Here is a 16,761-nt window from a genome sequence, read left to right as displayed (position 1 = left end):
CATGCATTCCGTTCTTTTGTCCATGTCATTGATATATATTGTAAATAGTTAAAGTCCAGCACTGATCCCTGTGATACTCCGAGTTACAGATTTGTAGCTCAAAAAGACTAATTTGTCCCAACTCTGCTTATTGTTTGCTAACCAAGTATGCATGGTTATTTGTTACCTACCAAATCATGTGTTCTTATCAAGGTGAATAAACAGGAACCTTTGATGTGACACCTTATCAAATGCTTTTTGAAAATTCACATCTACAAGTTCCTTTTCATCTCCCGTGCTTGTTACTTCATCAAAAAAACTATGATAAACATGACTTCCCGTTCACAAAGCCATGTTGACACTGCGTGGTCACATGAATTTCTAATTATTCTGCTATTACCTCCTTCATAATTGATTCTAGCTATTTCCCTATGACAGATGTTAGAATAAGTAATTTTTGGGACCATGTAACCTAACTTACACGACTGTTGGCTTCCTCCAGGTGCCCATCCTGTCAGCTTCTTTCAGGACTTTTATATAATTCATAAGATCACCAAGTCTGAAAAACGTGGTTTCTGGGGATTTGCTGTTGATGCTCCCATGTTCTGTTTTTTTTAAAGATTAGATTCTCTACAGTATGGAAACAGGCCATTTGGCCCAACAAGTCCACACTGACCCTCTGAAGAGTAACCCATCCACACCCATTTCCCACCCTATATTTACCCCACTAATGCACCTAATACTATGGGCAATTTAGCATGGCCAATTCACCCTAACCTGCACATCTTTGGATTGAGGGAGGAAACTGGAGCCCCCGGAGGAAACCCACACAGATACAGGGAAAATATAGGCGAAAGTGAGGACTGCAGATGCTGGAGATCAGAGTGGAGAGTGGGGTGCTGTAAAAGCACAGCAGGTCAGGCAGCATCCGAGGAGCAGGAAAATCAACGTTTTGGGCAGAAGCCCTTCATCAGGAATGTGCAAACTCCACACCTGAGGCGGAAATCAAACCTGAGTCCCTGGCACTGTGAGGCAGCAGTGCTAACCACTGAGCCAACCTGCCTCCGGAGGTGAAACTGCTTGTGATGTGGTCTTCCGAGTTAGTGAACAATGATTCAGTGTTACTGCTCTGATTCCAGGCCCAGCAGATGTGCCACCTCTATTTCCAATGCAGCAATAAACTGGGTCCTCTCTCAGGCAAACAATTTCATGACCGTGCTTCAAGTAAAAGCAGAGAGTGCACCTTGTTGACCTCTCCAATATTTATCCACTCATCAATACCTCATCTGGTCTTTATATCATTGCAGTGTGTGGGAGCTTGCTGTGTGAAAACAGAATTTACAATACAACAGTGACTACACTTCCAAAGCTTTAAGTTTGGTGTAAAGCATTTTGGGATATTCTGAGGTTGTGAAAGGCACTATATAAATGCAAATTTTTAAACTGGATAAGTTATAAAACTGTAATCTTTTATTGAATGTTACTTCTGTTTTTATACTAATTGATAATGGTTCAAATGGCTAATGTTTCTAAACTTCTCTTCCTGTAGTTTGCTTTTGGCTCATCTTGCCTCAGATTAAGAAGACTTTTGTAGTTTTATTTGAGTTCTGGTGTGCGGAATTCTTCAAACTGAATTGTGAATGTATTTTCTTATCGCAAAAGTTATTATTTTGAGAATATGTCAAAAGAGTATTTGCAGTTTTTTTTTCCTTGAGTTGGACTGGGTGTCCACTGGTGTCAGTCCTTATGTGAGTGCTCATAATGAGTGCCAGCAGCCTATTAGACTCCATGAAGCAGCATGATTTTATCTATGGACAGTCACACAGGTGCACCATTGCAATAGGAAGTTACTGGATAGAGATCAGGGTAAACAATAGTGAATTTATCCAAGAACCCCTCAGAATACTTAGTACGTTTATTTTAGTGGCATTCTATGTTTTAGTATGGGCTGGTTTTTTTCAGGAGTTTGCTTGGCTGAAGCCCAGGCTGTCAGCAAAAATAAATTGCAGTTCAGGTTACATTTATTGAAATCCCATTGTAGGACTCTGGGTACCATTGTAGAACAGAGGGACCTGGGGTTCAGGTTATAATTCTTTGAAATTTGCGTCCCAGGTAGATAGGGTGGTTAGGAAGGCATTTAGCACGCCTGCCTTCATTGCTCAGATCTTTGAGCGTATGAGTTGGGACGTCGTGTTGAGGTCGTACTGGACCTTGGTGTACTGTGCAGTTCTGGTTGCCCTGCTATAGGAAGGATATTGGAGGGAGTTCAGAAAAGATTTAGTGGGATGTTGTCAGGAATGGAGGGTTTGAGTTATACAAGTAGGCTGGGACTTTTACACTGGAGCATAGGAGGTTGGGTTTTATGAAATCATGAGGGGCATAGATAAGGTGAATAGCAAGGATCCTTTCCCTAGGGTAGGGAAGTTCAGAACTAGGAGGCACATTTTTAAAGTGAGAGGAGAATGTTTTAAAAAGGACATGAGGGGAAACCTTTTTACACAGAGAGTGGTTTGTGTGTGTAATAAACCGCCAGAGGAAGTGTTGGATGCAGGTAGAAACAACATTTAAAAGACATTTGGTAAGTACATGAATAGGAAAGATTTGGAGGGATATGAGCGAAATTCCAGCAATTTAGTTTGGGCCTAATTTAGTTTGGGAGCATGGACTAACTGGACCAAATAGTCTGTTTCCAAGCTGTATGATGCTATGACTGGCCTGCAGTTTCCTGCTTTCTGCCTCTGACCTTACTTGAATAAAGCTATCTCCTAACCAGCTGTGACCCTTCTTGTATCTAGGGAATTTTACAACCAATGCACCCACTCTCACCAGAGCAACTAGTTTTTAAGACCCTGGGATTCAGGCCATCCGGCTCCGGGAACTCGTCAGCCTTTCGGTCTAATAGGTATTCCTGGAAGTTCTGTCCTGATGGAGATTATTTTAGGCTCCTCTATCCTGTTCACCTTTTGATTTTCAAGTATATTTGGAAAGTTTTCTGAGTGAAGACAGACATAAAATACCTATTCAAAACCACCATTTCCTTTTTTTTTAATTATAAATTCCCCAAAATCTCTCTAGAGGTCCATCACTAGCTTTAGTTACTTGTTTCTCTTTAAATACTTATAGAAATCCTAACTATCTGTGTTTTTTAATGTTACTAGCTAGCTTTCTGTCATATTGTGATCTTCCCCCTTTATTTTCTTTATTTTCTTCTGATCTAGCTTTAAAGATTACAGATTTGTACAACATTTCGTTCAATCTGACGAGAGCTCTAGATTCCTTGATGATGCATCCTTCTCAAGTAGTTTCTCTTTCTGGCTGGAATAAATCTTTAAGTGTTATTAAATATCTCCTTGTAAGTCTGCCACTACAACTGTACTACTACTAACCTAGCTTCCAAGTTTACTTGAGCCTTATAAATACCTTTATTCAGGTTTAAAACATGAGTGTTACACCTGTATGTCTCCTCTTCAGACTGAACATGACATTTTACCACACTCTCACCTGGATGTTCCTTTATATGATGTTATTAATTAATCTGTCCATTGCATATTACAAATCTACAGTAACCTGCTTCATCATTGGTAATAGAACGTACAGTTCTAAGAAATTATCCCAACTACATTCTGTGGATTAAAGTCATCTGTGATTATTGCAATGCTTTTCTTATATGACCCATTTATTTCCTACTGTATATGCTGTCCCACAAAAAGCTCCTGATTAGGGGCAGATAAACTACTCCCACATTTGATAAGATGCTACATATTCAGCTACTTAACAAGAGCCCATGGTGTTGGAGGTAGTATATTAGCATGGATTGCTAACTAATAGAAGGCAGGGAGTTAATGTGGGGCTATTTTCATGCTGATGACTTGTAACTAGTGGTGTGCCACAGGGATCAGTGCTGGGGCCACAAATACTTTCAATACTTCTTTTAATAACTTGGATGGGGAAAGTGAATGTACTATAACCAAGACTGCAGATGGAATATAATGTGGGGAATTGTGAGGTTATGCACTTTGGCAGGAAGAGGAGAGGAGCTGAATATTATTTAGATTGAGAAAGACTACGGAAAGCTATAGCACAGAAGGTTTTGGAAGTTCTTGTCCATGAATCGCTAAAAGCTAGCATCCGGGTTCAGTGAGTAATAGGGAAGGCAAATGAAATGTTGGCCTTTATTTCAAAGGGAATGAAATATATAAGGGAGGTTTTGCTAAGTAAAACTATGCAAGGCACTAGTCCGATCTCAGCTGGAATACTGTGAATAGTTTTAGACCCCTTGTCTGAGGAAAGATCTACAAGTGTTGGAGGCAGCCGAGAGAAAGTTCAGTAAGCTTGTACCAAGAATGGAAGGACTGTCTTATAAGGAGAGGTTGAGTAGATTGAGCTTATACTCATTGGAATGTATGGAATGAGAAGCGACCTTATTGAAATTACAAAATTCTTCAAGGATTTGACAAGGTAAATATGGAAAGATTGTTTCCTCTTGTGGTAGAGCCTAGGGCCAGAGGACATCATCTTAAAATAAGGGATTGCACATTTAAGTTAGGAGATGAGTAGGAATTTCTTCTTTTGAGGGTTGAGAGTCTGTAGAATTCTTTATCACTGCTGTTGACGTTGAGTCATTAAGTATATTCAAGGCTGAGACAGACAGATTTTTAATCAGAAATGGAACCAAAGGGTAATGCAGAAGTAATAGGAAAGTGGAGTTGAGGATTATCAGCTCAGCTATGATCTCAGTGAAAGTTACAGCAAGCTTAATGAGCTGAATGGCCCACTTCTGCTGCTATGTCATAGTCTAAGTGACCTCTTACTTTTCGTATCTCTTATTTCTACCTAACTTGTTTCTACACCTTGCTCTTTCCAGCTAAGGCCATCTCTCACTACTGTACTAAAGACATCTATCATTAACAGAGCTACCCTGCTACACTTTTCCAACTTCCAATCTTTACAAGATGTGAAATCTTCTTCAATATTCAGGTCCTAGCTTTAGTCACCATGCAATCACTTTCCTGCTTTCCCGTGATTGCACACTAATATTTGCCCTTTTTTTAAAAATAAGGGTTTCACCCCATCTCCCTTTGACTCTCCTCCCCCTCCTGCTAACTCTACGCTGCTTTCTGCTGAATATTTTATGCCAACCGCCCTCCTTTATAACTGTAGTCTCTGTTCTGAGATTTGCTGGCAGATAGGAATCATCATTCTCAAAATTGGTATCAAATTACAAACGGCAAGGACAACTTTTGTAGATCCTTTTTGAGCTCCAAAACCAGGAACTGGTCAACAAGTGTAACAGGATTCTAAAATGTTATAACAGTTTCTCGAAACAGGACTGTGCTTTTACAAAAATAATTCATATTCTATTTATCTACGTCTCATGGGAGATTACTCCTTTATCAAAGATTGTTAATTTTTGAAATATTTATGAACAAGAAGTCACCATGTGTGATGCCAAATATGCAAAGTCATAGAAGAATTTCCATGACAAATTGAGATGTTAATTTCCTTCAAGGTCAACTTTAAAGATCTTTTTTAAATCCCAATGTTTGTTTTACTGAAGACTATCCACTTTTCTGTTAGCATTAAAAGGATCTTGTTCCAAATGCTTTTCCCACAGACTCAGCTCATGTCCATGTGCAGTCGCAGGGATTCTCAATGATGAATTGTTTCCTGCCTGGTGACTTGATCTGTCCCTGCACTGGGTGCTCCGTCACTTGCGGCCAGTGCAGTGATCAAATCACAGAATTGTCAAAGGTGCAAGATTCAGCTCTCTGTGTTTGCTGGGCAATGCTACAAATCTCTGCACCCTGGGGATTAGCAGAAGCCCCTTTCTAGAAGAATGTGGATGGTTGGTGAGGACAGGATCAGGCTCAACTGTTAATACTTGCATAATAATACTCACCTATAATGGGCTAGCTTTGCAGTGCCACCTCGGCGTATTCACGAAGAATCTGCAGGGTCAGAGTATTGAAAGTCCAGTGAATCAAAAACTAGGCAGATTCGTCAGCATCCTGTGGGAGCAAGGAAGAGGCTGAATTAACATCTCGTATTAAAGTGAAGAGTCCTAATGGTTTAAGAATGAAACTATACCAGTGGCTTAGAAACTTTCACATGTGCTTGGCTTTTGTTCCTCTTGACCGGCACTCTGAATAAGATATGTGTTTAATAATTGACATTATTTGTTTAAAGATGCTGACAACATGCTTTTATTTCAGCTCTATGGTTATTCGAGATCTGACCTTGCGCAGTGCTGCCAGCTTTGGTTCCTTTCACCTGATCCGGCTGCTTTATGATGAATACATGTTTTATCTGGTAGAACATCGCGTAGCCCTAGCAACGGGTGAGACCCCTATTGCAGTGATGGGAGAGGTAAGTGAAAAGCAAAGTGGCATTTAAGGCTGAAGGATTGCTTTTTAGAGAAGTGAAAAATATGTAGGCATATTGGGAGAAAGGAAAGAGTTGACAGAGGGCTGCTTCTGTGCTGTAAAATAAAACCTAATTTTATGTGCACATTTTTCAGTTTGTTTGTGGAATGTTCATTCAATTATTTAATGTATGTTTACATAACGTATAAAAATGTGCTAAATTGCTCCGTAAAACCGTAGAGGAAGCCCTTACCAAACAAAAAAAAACTCTTGAACTTATGGAGTTCAATCGAAGCAAATATGAGGTGATGCATTTTGGGAAGTCTAATTCTAGAGCGAATTATACAGTAAACGGAAGAGCCTTGGGAAAAGTTGATGAGCAGAGAGATCTGTGAGTTCAGGTCCATTGTACCCTGAAGGTTGCTGCACAGGTGGATAGAGTGGTCAAGAAGGCATATGGTGTGCTTGCCTTCATCGGACGGGGTATTGAGTACAAGAACTGGCAGGTCATGTTAAAATTGTACAAGACATTGGTTCGGCCGCATTTAGAATACTGTGTACAGTTCTGGTCACCATATTACCAAAAGGATGTGGACGCTTTGGAGAGGGTGCAGAGAAGGTTTACAAGGATGTTGCCTGGTATGGAAGGTGCTAGCAATGAAGAGAGGTTGAGTAGGTTAGGATTGTTTTTATTAGAAAAAAGGAGATTGAGGCGGGACCTGATTGAGGTCTACAAAATCATGAAGGGTATATACAGGGTGGATAGAGATAAACTTTTTTCCAGGGTGAAGGATTCAATAATGAGAGGTCATGCTTTCAAGGTGAAAGGTGAAAAGTTTAAGGGGGATACACGTGGCAAGTACTTTACACAGAGGGTGATAGGTATCTGGAAGGCATTGCCAGCAGAGATAGTAGAGGCAGGCACAGTAGATTCATTTAAGATACATCTGGACAGATGCATGAGTAGGTGGGGAGCAGAGAGAATTGGGTAACAGGTTTATACAGGGTCTAGATTAGAGAGGTGCTGCAAAAGCACAGCAGTTCAGGCAGCATCCAAGGAGCAGTAAAATCGACGTTTCGGGCAAAAGCCCTTCATCAGTAACAGGTTTAGACAGTGGATTTGGATTGGTTCAGGCTTGGAGGGCAGAAGGGCCTGTTCCTGGGCTGTAAATTTTCTTTGTTCTTGGAAAGGCTGAACATTGGAGTCAGGTTTAGTGGCATTTTGGAGGGCTTCAGTGGCTGATGGACTTTGGTTGAAGGCAATGCAGGAGCTACTTTCTGTTCATTCTTTCATGAAGTTCTCTTCTTTTATTACTCTACACTTCCATTACCCTTGAATTAAGTGGATTGAGAATCCATTTCAGAGGGCGATTATGAATTGGTCACACTGTTGTAGGTTTGGAGTCACGTTTAAGCCATAACTGGTAAGGATGACAGATTTCCTTTGCCAAGAGCCATTAATGAACAATGTAGGTTTTCACAAGAATTGGTGATAGTTTCATGATCTTTTCAATATAGAGTTTAAATTCAATTAATAAATCTATCAGCCACTGGAGTGGGATTTGCATCCATGTCCCCAGTGTGTTAACCTGAGTGCATGGATTACTGGTCCAGTGACGTTACCACAGCACCACCATTTTCCCTGACATTGTTAATAGCCAAGGAGGAGCATCAACTTGATAACATGAATAGACAGAAGTGAGGCTGGACATAAGACAGACAGGCTGTCACATTGGAGCTGGATTACGATGAAGCCATGAAGTTGTGGGGAGGTAGAAGTTCTTGTGAATAATGATCCCCATATCTATAGATTGTGTTGTCAAGGGGCAGTGTGTAAGTGAAGGTGAATGGATTGAGTTGGAAGGAAGGGAGTCAATCTCAGTGATAATCCTACAACAAAGATGGGGCTTTTAATTGAGATTCCAAGAAAGATTTTTGGAGACAGACAAACATATCAAAGACATCCTGCTGTCAGCATTTCACTACCTCACAGGTCATCCTCCCCCATGGCCCCAAAGATGCATACATTGAGAACTGGCCTGTTTGGTCACATGAAGATCACAGCAGGAACTCATGACTCTGAATAGATGGGCGGCACGGCGGCACAGTGGTTAGCACTGCTGCCTCATAGCGCCAGAGACCCGGGTTCAATTCCCGACTCAGGCGACTGACTGTGTGGAGTTTGCACATTCTCCCCGTGTCTGCGTGGGTTTCCTCCGGGTGCTCCGGTTTCCTCCCACAGTCACAAAGATGTGCGGGTCAGGTGAATTGGCAATGCTAAATTGCCCGTAGTGTTAGGTTAAAGGGGTAAATGTAGGGGTATGGGTGGGTTGCGCTTCGGCGGATCGGTGTGGACTTGTTGGGCCGAAGGGCCTGTTTCCACACTGTAAGTAATCTAATCTAATCTAATCTAAAAGATGTCATTCTCAAATCAAGGGACACGTGACAATGACATGTCCTTTAAAAATGCCATTTTTTTGTTTTAGAACAGCTGGTCAGTTTAAATTGACTCACAAGAATGTGAAGATTTCTCCAAGTTATGTAATTCTGAACCAAAGTGCCAGGGAGTTTTAATGGTATTTGTTTTGTTTCTCCTAGTTTGGTGACCTCAGTTCGATATCTCCTCTTCAAATGGAGAAAGGTAAGAACTTTCTGATTATAATATATTTAGTCAACTTGTTTAGAAATGTTAAGACAAAGTCCGTGCCAGGTGGGACTTGAACCCAGACCTTTTGGCATAGAGGTGGGGATACTATCACTGCACCATAAGAGTCCAAGCGACCTTTAGGTTTCCTGTGATATCTCCAAACATTGGCTGTGGAGATGTCAAGGCCATACGTGATGATAATTACAAGAAACCTATAGCATCTGTTTTAGTTTGAGCCTCTTAACTAAAGAAAAGTATTAAATGTTTATTCAGAAATGTATCTGAATCTTCAGACTTGTGTTTTTTCCCAAATGTATCATTTAATCAACTAATCAGTCCTGAAATAGGATAATGGATGAAGGTTTGTTTCATAATTTATTTGAAAGTAGTCATGTTGTACATGAAGGAATCAGGGTAGGAAGAGAATGTAAGAAAGTTTATTGACTTGTCATATCTGGGAGAAAAACAAATTTGGTTTTCAATTGAGAGGTACTTTGATAGCTTTAACTTCTCGCTGACCACATCCCTATTGGGGTGGAACTTAGATTCCAAAGTCCAATCTATGACATTTTGTGACAGCTTAAAATGAATTTTTGAACAGATGACGGCAGTGGGATGGAGAGTGAGGTGGATACCGATTCAAGAGGAGTGACTGAGCCTCCTGTCAAACGTGAACGTGTGGATCTCAACCATTCCCTTCAGGAGCTGGATGCTTCTGCTCATCAGGAACTGATGAATTCAATATAATCTCATTGGACTGAAACCTCCAGTAAAGCGTACAGATTGGTCCAGGACTCCAGGTCAGGAATAATAACCCATTCTCCAGGCTTTGGCTGAGGCCTGCTTAAGACCACAGAAACTAAATGTACAAAGTACCCAGATTAGTCCTGTGTATGACTCACCCAGTCCTCATTGACTGATTGTGGTGATTGTTGACCTGGCTGACAAGCTATCGGGCAGTGATGATCCACCAGGAACAGCATCGGCCAAACGAGTCCTTGTCCACTGGAATTAAATAGCTGTAGCTGCTTAGTGTGCAGAGTCTGAGGGAAATATCTTGCTATGACCATTTTAACATGAGACGAAAATGGTTTAGGTTTTTAAAGTCCAGATTCTGCTTTAATTCATTATTGCAGAACCACTGGTTGGAAACACTGACCTTCACGGGCCAAGGCAGCTGAGAGTTTAACTGACCACTAATTTGAGTATGGCAGGAAACTCCATGTTCTATTTCTGTAAATACAAGAAAATGTTTACTTTTGTAATTGTTAATGTATTTTCCCTCCCCCTTGTCTGCTCCACTGCAATTCGGAGACTGACAATGCCGCTCCAATCTATCTTCAGATCTGCTCCTGAAGATTTAATTCCTTTTGATAAAAATGTTAACTATGTTTGTGCAAAGGAGTGCATCTAGGCTTCTGAGAATCAAGCTTCTGCACTGCATACCGACTGGAAAACTCCTCGACTGCCCATGAGTCACTGGATTAAAGGTAGGAGGTTATTGGGCAGAGTGTGAAATCTTGCCTTTCCACCAGTTCTCATCCTTCAGCTGGGAGAATGACTAAATGGAATCATGGAATAATCTAGTGACAGCTACCTCTGGTTAGCAAGGAGCATTGAGTATGAGTTGAATTAACCTATTAGCTTTGCCCAAACTCCTTCAATATTAGACACATTGGTTCGGTGTGACTTACAGAACAAGCCAGCTTGGGCAAGCATTTCTCAACATGCTGTTACTTACTACAGGAAAATTGCCTTATTTTAACCATTACCTAGTTAACAATGAGCCTAGCTAGTCAATATATTAGCTAGTGATGAGTTAATTGCATGCCTTTAGTGGGTATGGTTCTATTTTGTGTATCAGGGATACCAGTACATGCATTATACTGTGCCTTAGGGAAAATACTGGGATATTCAATGAAATGTGCCTGCACTGGTCTGAGACCCAGCGACTGTGAACTAACTTTTAAAACCTGACATTTATACTTATTTTTGTTACTGACGATTCAGCAACATCAAATGTATTGCTTACAATTGCAATCACAAATTATAACAAAGGAACCTAAGAAAAGTCCGTCGTCTACTTGTCCCTCCAATTTTGGTCATGTATTGCAATTTTTAAAAATATTTGATACAATCCTTTATTATTGGAAAGAGGCCAGAGCACAGTATCTGGAGTCTGCAGCCTGACTTGCTCCTAAGCAGGGCATTTTTGAATTTTAATGATGAACACGTCTGACTGTGATTGAGACCAGATACAGTAGAGTCATGAAAGTGGGACTCAGGAAGGAGAGAAATGTGTGTGTGGGTTTGTTCTTGCCAGGTCCTCTTCTCCTCAATTGTCACTGTTTTTGACTGTGATTGGCTCAGTTCACCAAAAGCTCACCATCTTACTGGCAGTAGATCCATTTTACACACAGCACTGCCATACAATGGGAAAGCAAGCAAGTTTTGCAATCAAGTGGGTTTTCTTTCTTTTCTCTATCTCCACTTCCCAAACAAATTACTTTTTGTTTGAAAGTAAATTCAGAGTTTTGCATCTCTCCAGTGGGAGCTGTACCTATGGATGGTCCACGTTGGAGATATATGTCCCAAACACACACACACACACACACACACACACACACACACACACAGGCTGTTCAGGGTGCTGAGTTTACCTATTGTCACAAGTGCACTTTCATTTTACGATAGTTGTTAAACATTTTCAGTCTATTCCCTGTTGAGACTCTCACCCAAGGGTTTTTGTGAAGTTATCAAACAGAAATAAAGGCTTTCATGTGTATTTCTCTGCTTTGTAAGGAATCGCCAGGCAGTTAACAGGAGAGATGTTGGTGTGTCACGAGTTAATGTCTTAATGTTGTAATCATGACATTGCATGGAAAAACTGACAAGTTTTAATGCTTTGAAATGACCAAGTTTCTGTAAAGGTCCAATTTTGTCATTTGATCTTAAAGCATGTGTCTGTCTGCAGAGTGCCGTAACTTGGTGCATGTTCAGTCAATGGTTCAGCCGCTGTCTCTCACTGGCTAGCAGTGTTGTCACTTGCACCTGGGAATTTGAACCAGAATCATGAAGCTCCGTCTCACCATAGAAAACTTCTCAAAACTCGAATCTACTGTTTACACTCTACTCTAAACTTAGTCATAAAGTTTTTAACAAATGTGCTGGAAAGTTATTAGAGACTGTTCACTGATAGTGATGCCAATTTGTGCAGCTAATCTACATGATTGGCTAATTTTGTGAATTGCATTTAAAACAATCTTTTACCTTTTCTGAATCCATACAATTCGACACAACAATACATCTAGACCTCAAAGATTTTGTATCTACTTTGAACGTGATGGTGGAGGTGAACTAAATTAATATATTTGAAGTGAATAGTTATCAAAATGGCCTAGTCCATGTAGGGGTTTAAAAATGTGCTTTGTAGCAGTTAAATTGGAATCTACCAGCTTAAGAAGATTTCACATGAATGCCAAGCCCAGTTTTGTTTTAAACCAAAATTTCTCTTTAAATGTTCAATGTTTCTAATCAGTTCTCTTGCTGAAGACAGAAAAGATGCATTCAATGTCATTTTCCAGGGAATAATTTTGTGTCAGCTCTTTGCTTCTTTTTTAAAAAAAATTAAGAAAAATCCTGATGTACATTTTTTTTACATGTATTCTCTTCTTTTGTAATACCCAAGTGCTCCCAAAATAGGCATTCTTTCTTTAACCTACCACTACTGATGGTAACTGTATTGTAAACTTTTATTTTATGAAAATGCACAATTTTGCAACAGAGCAAAAAATGCCCACATCAGTTGGCACAGGGTTGCTTTGCAAAGACAAAGGATGCAGGCTTATAATTAATGTTGGAATAATGAAAAATGCTGACTATGTTTTAAAACTTAAACCTCAATGTGTGTGGCATGTTTCTTGGTGCAATGCTTTGGGCTCTGCTGGCTGTTGTAGTTGTCCACCTTGCTATTAGCTTAGATCATCGCTGGCTAAATCATAACTCTATTTATCCACTTTGGTTCTATATTCTTTCATACCTTGCCTAACAACTACCTTCCAATCTGTCAATACTTTGAGTTTCATGCTGTAAATAACACCCAGAATACAGTGGTCCATAAGCTTGTCACTTCTGCCTGAACACAATTGGGCTTGCAGTAAGCTGTGCTGCCCTTGTTCCTGTACATGTGCAGTGATTCACTGAATTTTAATGCCACCTTGTGGACATTGCCACTGCTCAGTGATGTCCTAGTCGTATGCATTGTGTTAACCAAAACATTCTCCTGCTCCTGCTGGATCACACATCTCTGACTTGCTGCTACCACTCTGTGCAGCTTTGCCAGCTCTGAATATTGCAGCTAATGTTGCTGCATGTTTCAGTAACATTCAGTAATGGGACCATTGTGCACATGATTCTGATTTAAAGATTATACTGTGGCATGATTCCTGATGGGTAACTAGAGGAATGTAACAGAGTTGTGAGATTCAGACCTAGGGTGCTTGTGAGATCCAGCTGTTTGATCAAGTTTCATTCAGTATGGTTGATGATTTCCTCTGGGACTGAGAGACTGAACTTGCGTGTGCTTTCCTGCATGTGGTCTGCATCCCATTTCTGGTGAATTTAAGGCGGAGAACCAGAATGTGCTAGGAATATAGACCATGTCTATAACGTATTGCATAGTCTCGCACTGTTCTCCCTCTATGTACAAATTTGATGGAGTGTCAGTGATGTTATAACACCCAGTGTTAAGCCCATTTGTACCTGGCAAGCATACTGAGGTGACTGGTTCTCAGCTCATTTCCTGTACTTCAGTGTCCACATCTGGAATTGGTGCAAACCTTGAAAAAGTGAATGGTCTTTTGTAGTAATATGTTAAATGGTGCACTATTTGGTCGGGTGGGCAGTGACATTAGCCAGGCAGCCATATTCACTTCATTCCACATGTTTTCACTCCTGTGGTGGATGTCGTTCTGTTTACAGACCTTTTTTGTTTAACCATTAGTGGCTGAAATGTAACTGAATAGAGGTACATTTCAAAGATTTAGGTAAGGGATGTAGCAGTTCAGGGAAGCCACAGTTTGCTGCAGCAAAGATCATTTCACTATGGATAAGTGCAGAGCTGCCCAGAGAAGAGCCTTCTCACCAGTTAAGAATATGCCACATGAAAATATGATTTATTTAAAATAATTGAATAATTTAAATGTTGAAAGAGGATTTACCCCCAGTAGCAGCTCATCCTTTTGTTAGAAATTGAAATCCTTTACAGCGTTCCTGCCTCTTTTGCATTACTGCATTGTCAAAGCAAGAAACCCCTGAATATTGTCAACTGGTAAATGAGATAACTGAATTAATTTCAACTTCTGTGCTCTGAAGTGTCTCATTGGGAATGTTTTAAGATGTATAGATTCTCTGCTGTTTGCATATTCTTTGTATTTTTAATTTGCAAACCTAGGAATGATACCAGTTGTCTGTTTTTATTCTTTTCATAAGCTGTGTAGTTTATCATACCAAGTGACCTTGGTCAGTCTAACTTACAAGATGAAATTGGTTAGGGTTATCTGTAATATGTGTATAAATTGATGTAAAAATTGAAATTCTAACATTTTGTGCATTGTGATTATTATTGTTGGTTTAAAGCTTTCTTGAGATTTGGTACAAATAGAATCGCCTAAGGAAAATTCTGGGATTTTTGTGTGTCATCATTCACAAAATACCTGTTTTGCATACTTTGTTTTCTAATTGGCACACGGCTTCTTCATTGGATAACTATCCATGTGCAACCCCACATCTTTCACTTTATTGGGTATTGCTGGAAATTTTGTCTCACTCTTTATTCCCCACTCCACTCCCCAAACAGCATCTTGCACAGATTGCAGCCACAGCTACACATCTAGTCGACATCTGGTAGACCAGGCTTGTAAAGCTGGTTGTCAGAACCACCCAGAAATCTGAACCAGCCCATCACCAGAGTTCTAAATACAGACCATCCAACTGGAAGATTCCGCAACAAGATGCTCCTTCAATCTGCGGGGTATGGCTGGAGGAGTAGCGAATTGTGCAAAGATGCACACAGCCTGGTGCCTGCAGCCAGGAGTGGCAACTGTGGGGTGATAGAGAAAACTGCAATGGATGGGACACTGGCCAGGTGTGTATGGGAATAAGGGGCTGTGAGTTGGGGAGAGAGTCAGGGCAAAGAGACACTCTCCCCCCCACACAGGCACTGCTCCCCTGGAGAAGGCAATTAAGATGAAAGAGCAACTCCCCAGAAACAACTTTTGCTTTCTCAAAAACGTTTTCTCTTTTCGCTCTTGTTGCCGAAAAGTAGCAACACTGATTGGTCAGTCTTACGGCCGCTCTGATTGGAGATTCAGGCAGAAAGCTCTGATCTGGCAGCCAGATATCCAGAATTGCCTGTCACTGCTGTAGGTGGATTCCACATCCCTGTAAGGAAGAGTTTGCCTCTGCATCCAGTATTGAGTTCTACAATACCAAGTTTACAATGATGAAGGTGACCTTTATAGAATAATCTCCAGTTTTACAAAAGATATCTCAGATACCACTGAGAGTCTTGGTTTGTCATGAATCAATAATTGTATATTAAATGGAATAGATTGTTTTATAAACCAGTGGATATTATTAAAATCTCATTCTTAAGATTCTGAAACTAGGCAGTACTGAAATTCACGAGGAAACAGTCTATCATTCCCTTCCCTTCCTTGACTTCTCCATTTCATCTGGCTTGTTTCTGGGGTCTACTGATAGTTATTACAAATATATTGACAGCTGATACACTTTTCCACACCCTGAATCCTGCAAGGACCCCAGTCCATTCTCAAAGTTTGTACATCTCTGTCACATCTATTCTGATGGTGTAGTCTTCCTTAGTGGCATTTCCATAATGTCTTGCTTTTTCCTCAAACAAGGATTATGTTCCATTGTTCAAAAGCATGATGGTTGGCTGTCAGCCAAGTCTAACCCATTTGCCACCCTTGTCCGTACTTTCCCACCAACTTCTGTGTTCAAAAAATCATCGTACCATTTCCACCACCACCAGCACAATGTCACTACCAAACACATCTTCCCACCCCCCACCCCTCTAGCTATGTCAGCATTCCAAAGTGGCTTGTTCCCTCTGATTGGTGGCTCAGTGGTTAGCACTGCTGCCTCACAATGCCAGGGACCTGGGTTCAATTTCAGCCGTTGTCTGTTCGGAATTTGCATGTTCTCCCTGTGTCTGAGTGGATTTGCTCCAGGTGCTCCGGTTTCCTCCCACAATCCAAAGATATGCAAGTTAGGTGAATTGGCTATGCTAAATTGCCCATAGTGTTCAGGGATGTTAGGTTGGGTACATTAGTCAGTTATAAATGTAGGGATGCTGTTCTATGATCACTTCTGCAGTCTCTCTAATGTATTTGCAACTCTCCAGCTGAGGTCCATAGAGTGCCTGTATAAGTCTTGTTGTTCCCACCAAAGTACATCACCTCAAACGTCTCTGCATTCAACCTCATCTGCCACCCACTCCACCAACTTGTCAATGTGCTTTAGGAGTCCCACCCCACTGTCCTCCTCACAATTTACAATTCTTCCAAACTTTGGGTCATCTGCTAACTCTGAAACCAAGATCCAAATCATTAATGTACACCAGGAATAGCAAGGGTCCCAATACCAACCCTTGAGGAACTTCACTACAAACCTACCTCCAGCCTCAAAAATATTCATTGACGGTTACTCTGCTTCCTAGCCCTTGGCCAGTTTTGGATCCAGGTTGCTACT

General features: G+C 40.7%; 1 protein-coding gene across 4 annotated transcripts in view; it reads left to right on the top strand.

Moving 5' to 3' along the window:
- The window catches only part of LOC122565144 (DNA-binding protein RFX2), a 143,073-nt gene extending 128,485 nt beyond the window's left edge, over positions 1-14,588 (top strand). For all 4 annotated transcript variants that reach the window (XM_087976184.1, XM_043720815.2, XM_087976183.1 and 1 more), the window contains 3 exons: positions 6,192-6,345; positions 8,940-8,982; positions 9,590-14,588. In XM_087976184.1, coding sequence (XP_087832310.1) covers positions 6,192-6,345; positions 8,940-8,982; positions 9,590-9,735 — 343 coding nt within the window. In that variant the 3' untranslated portion in view covers positions 9,736-14,588. The remainder of the gene's footprint in view (positions 1-6,191; positions 6,346-8,939; positions 8,983-9,589) is intronic.
- Positions 14,589-16,761: the final 2,173 nt, after the last annotated feature.

Source organism: Chiloscyllium plagiosum, unplaced genomic scaffold (assembly GCF_037043375.1).
Source record: "Chiloscyllium plagiosum isolate Xiang-an unplaced genomic scaffold, Cpla_swu_hap1 HiC_scaffold_28, whole genome shotgun sequence".
NCBI lineage: Eukaryota > Metazoa > Chordata > Chondrichthyes > Orectolobiformes > Hemiscylliidae > Chiloscyllium > Chiloscyllium plagiosum.
The sequence above is the reverse complement of the archived record's forward strand: the minus strand, read 5'-3'. Positions and strand labels throughout refer to the sequence as shown.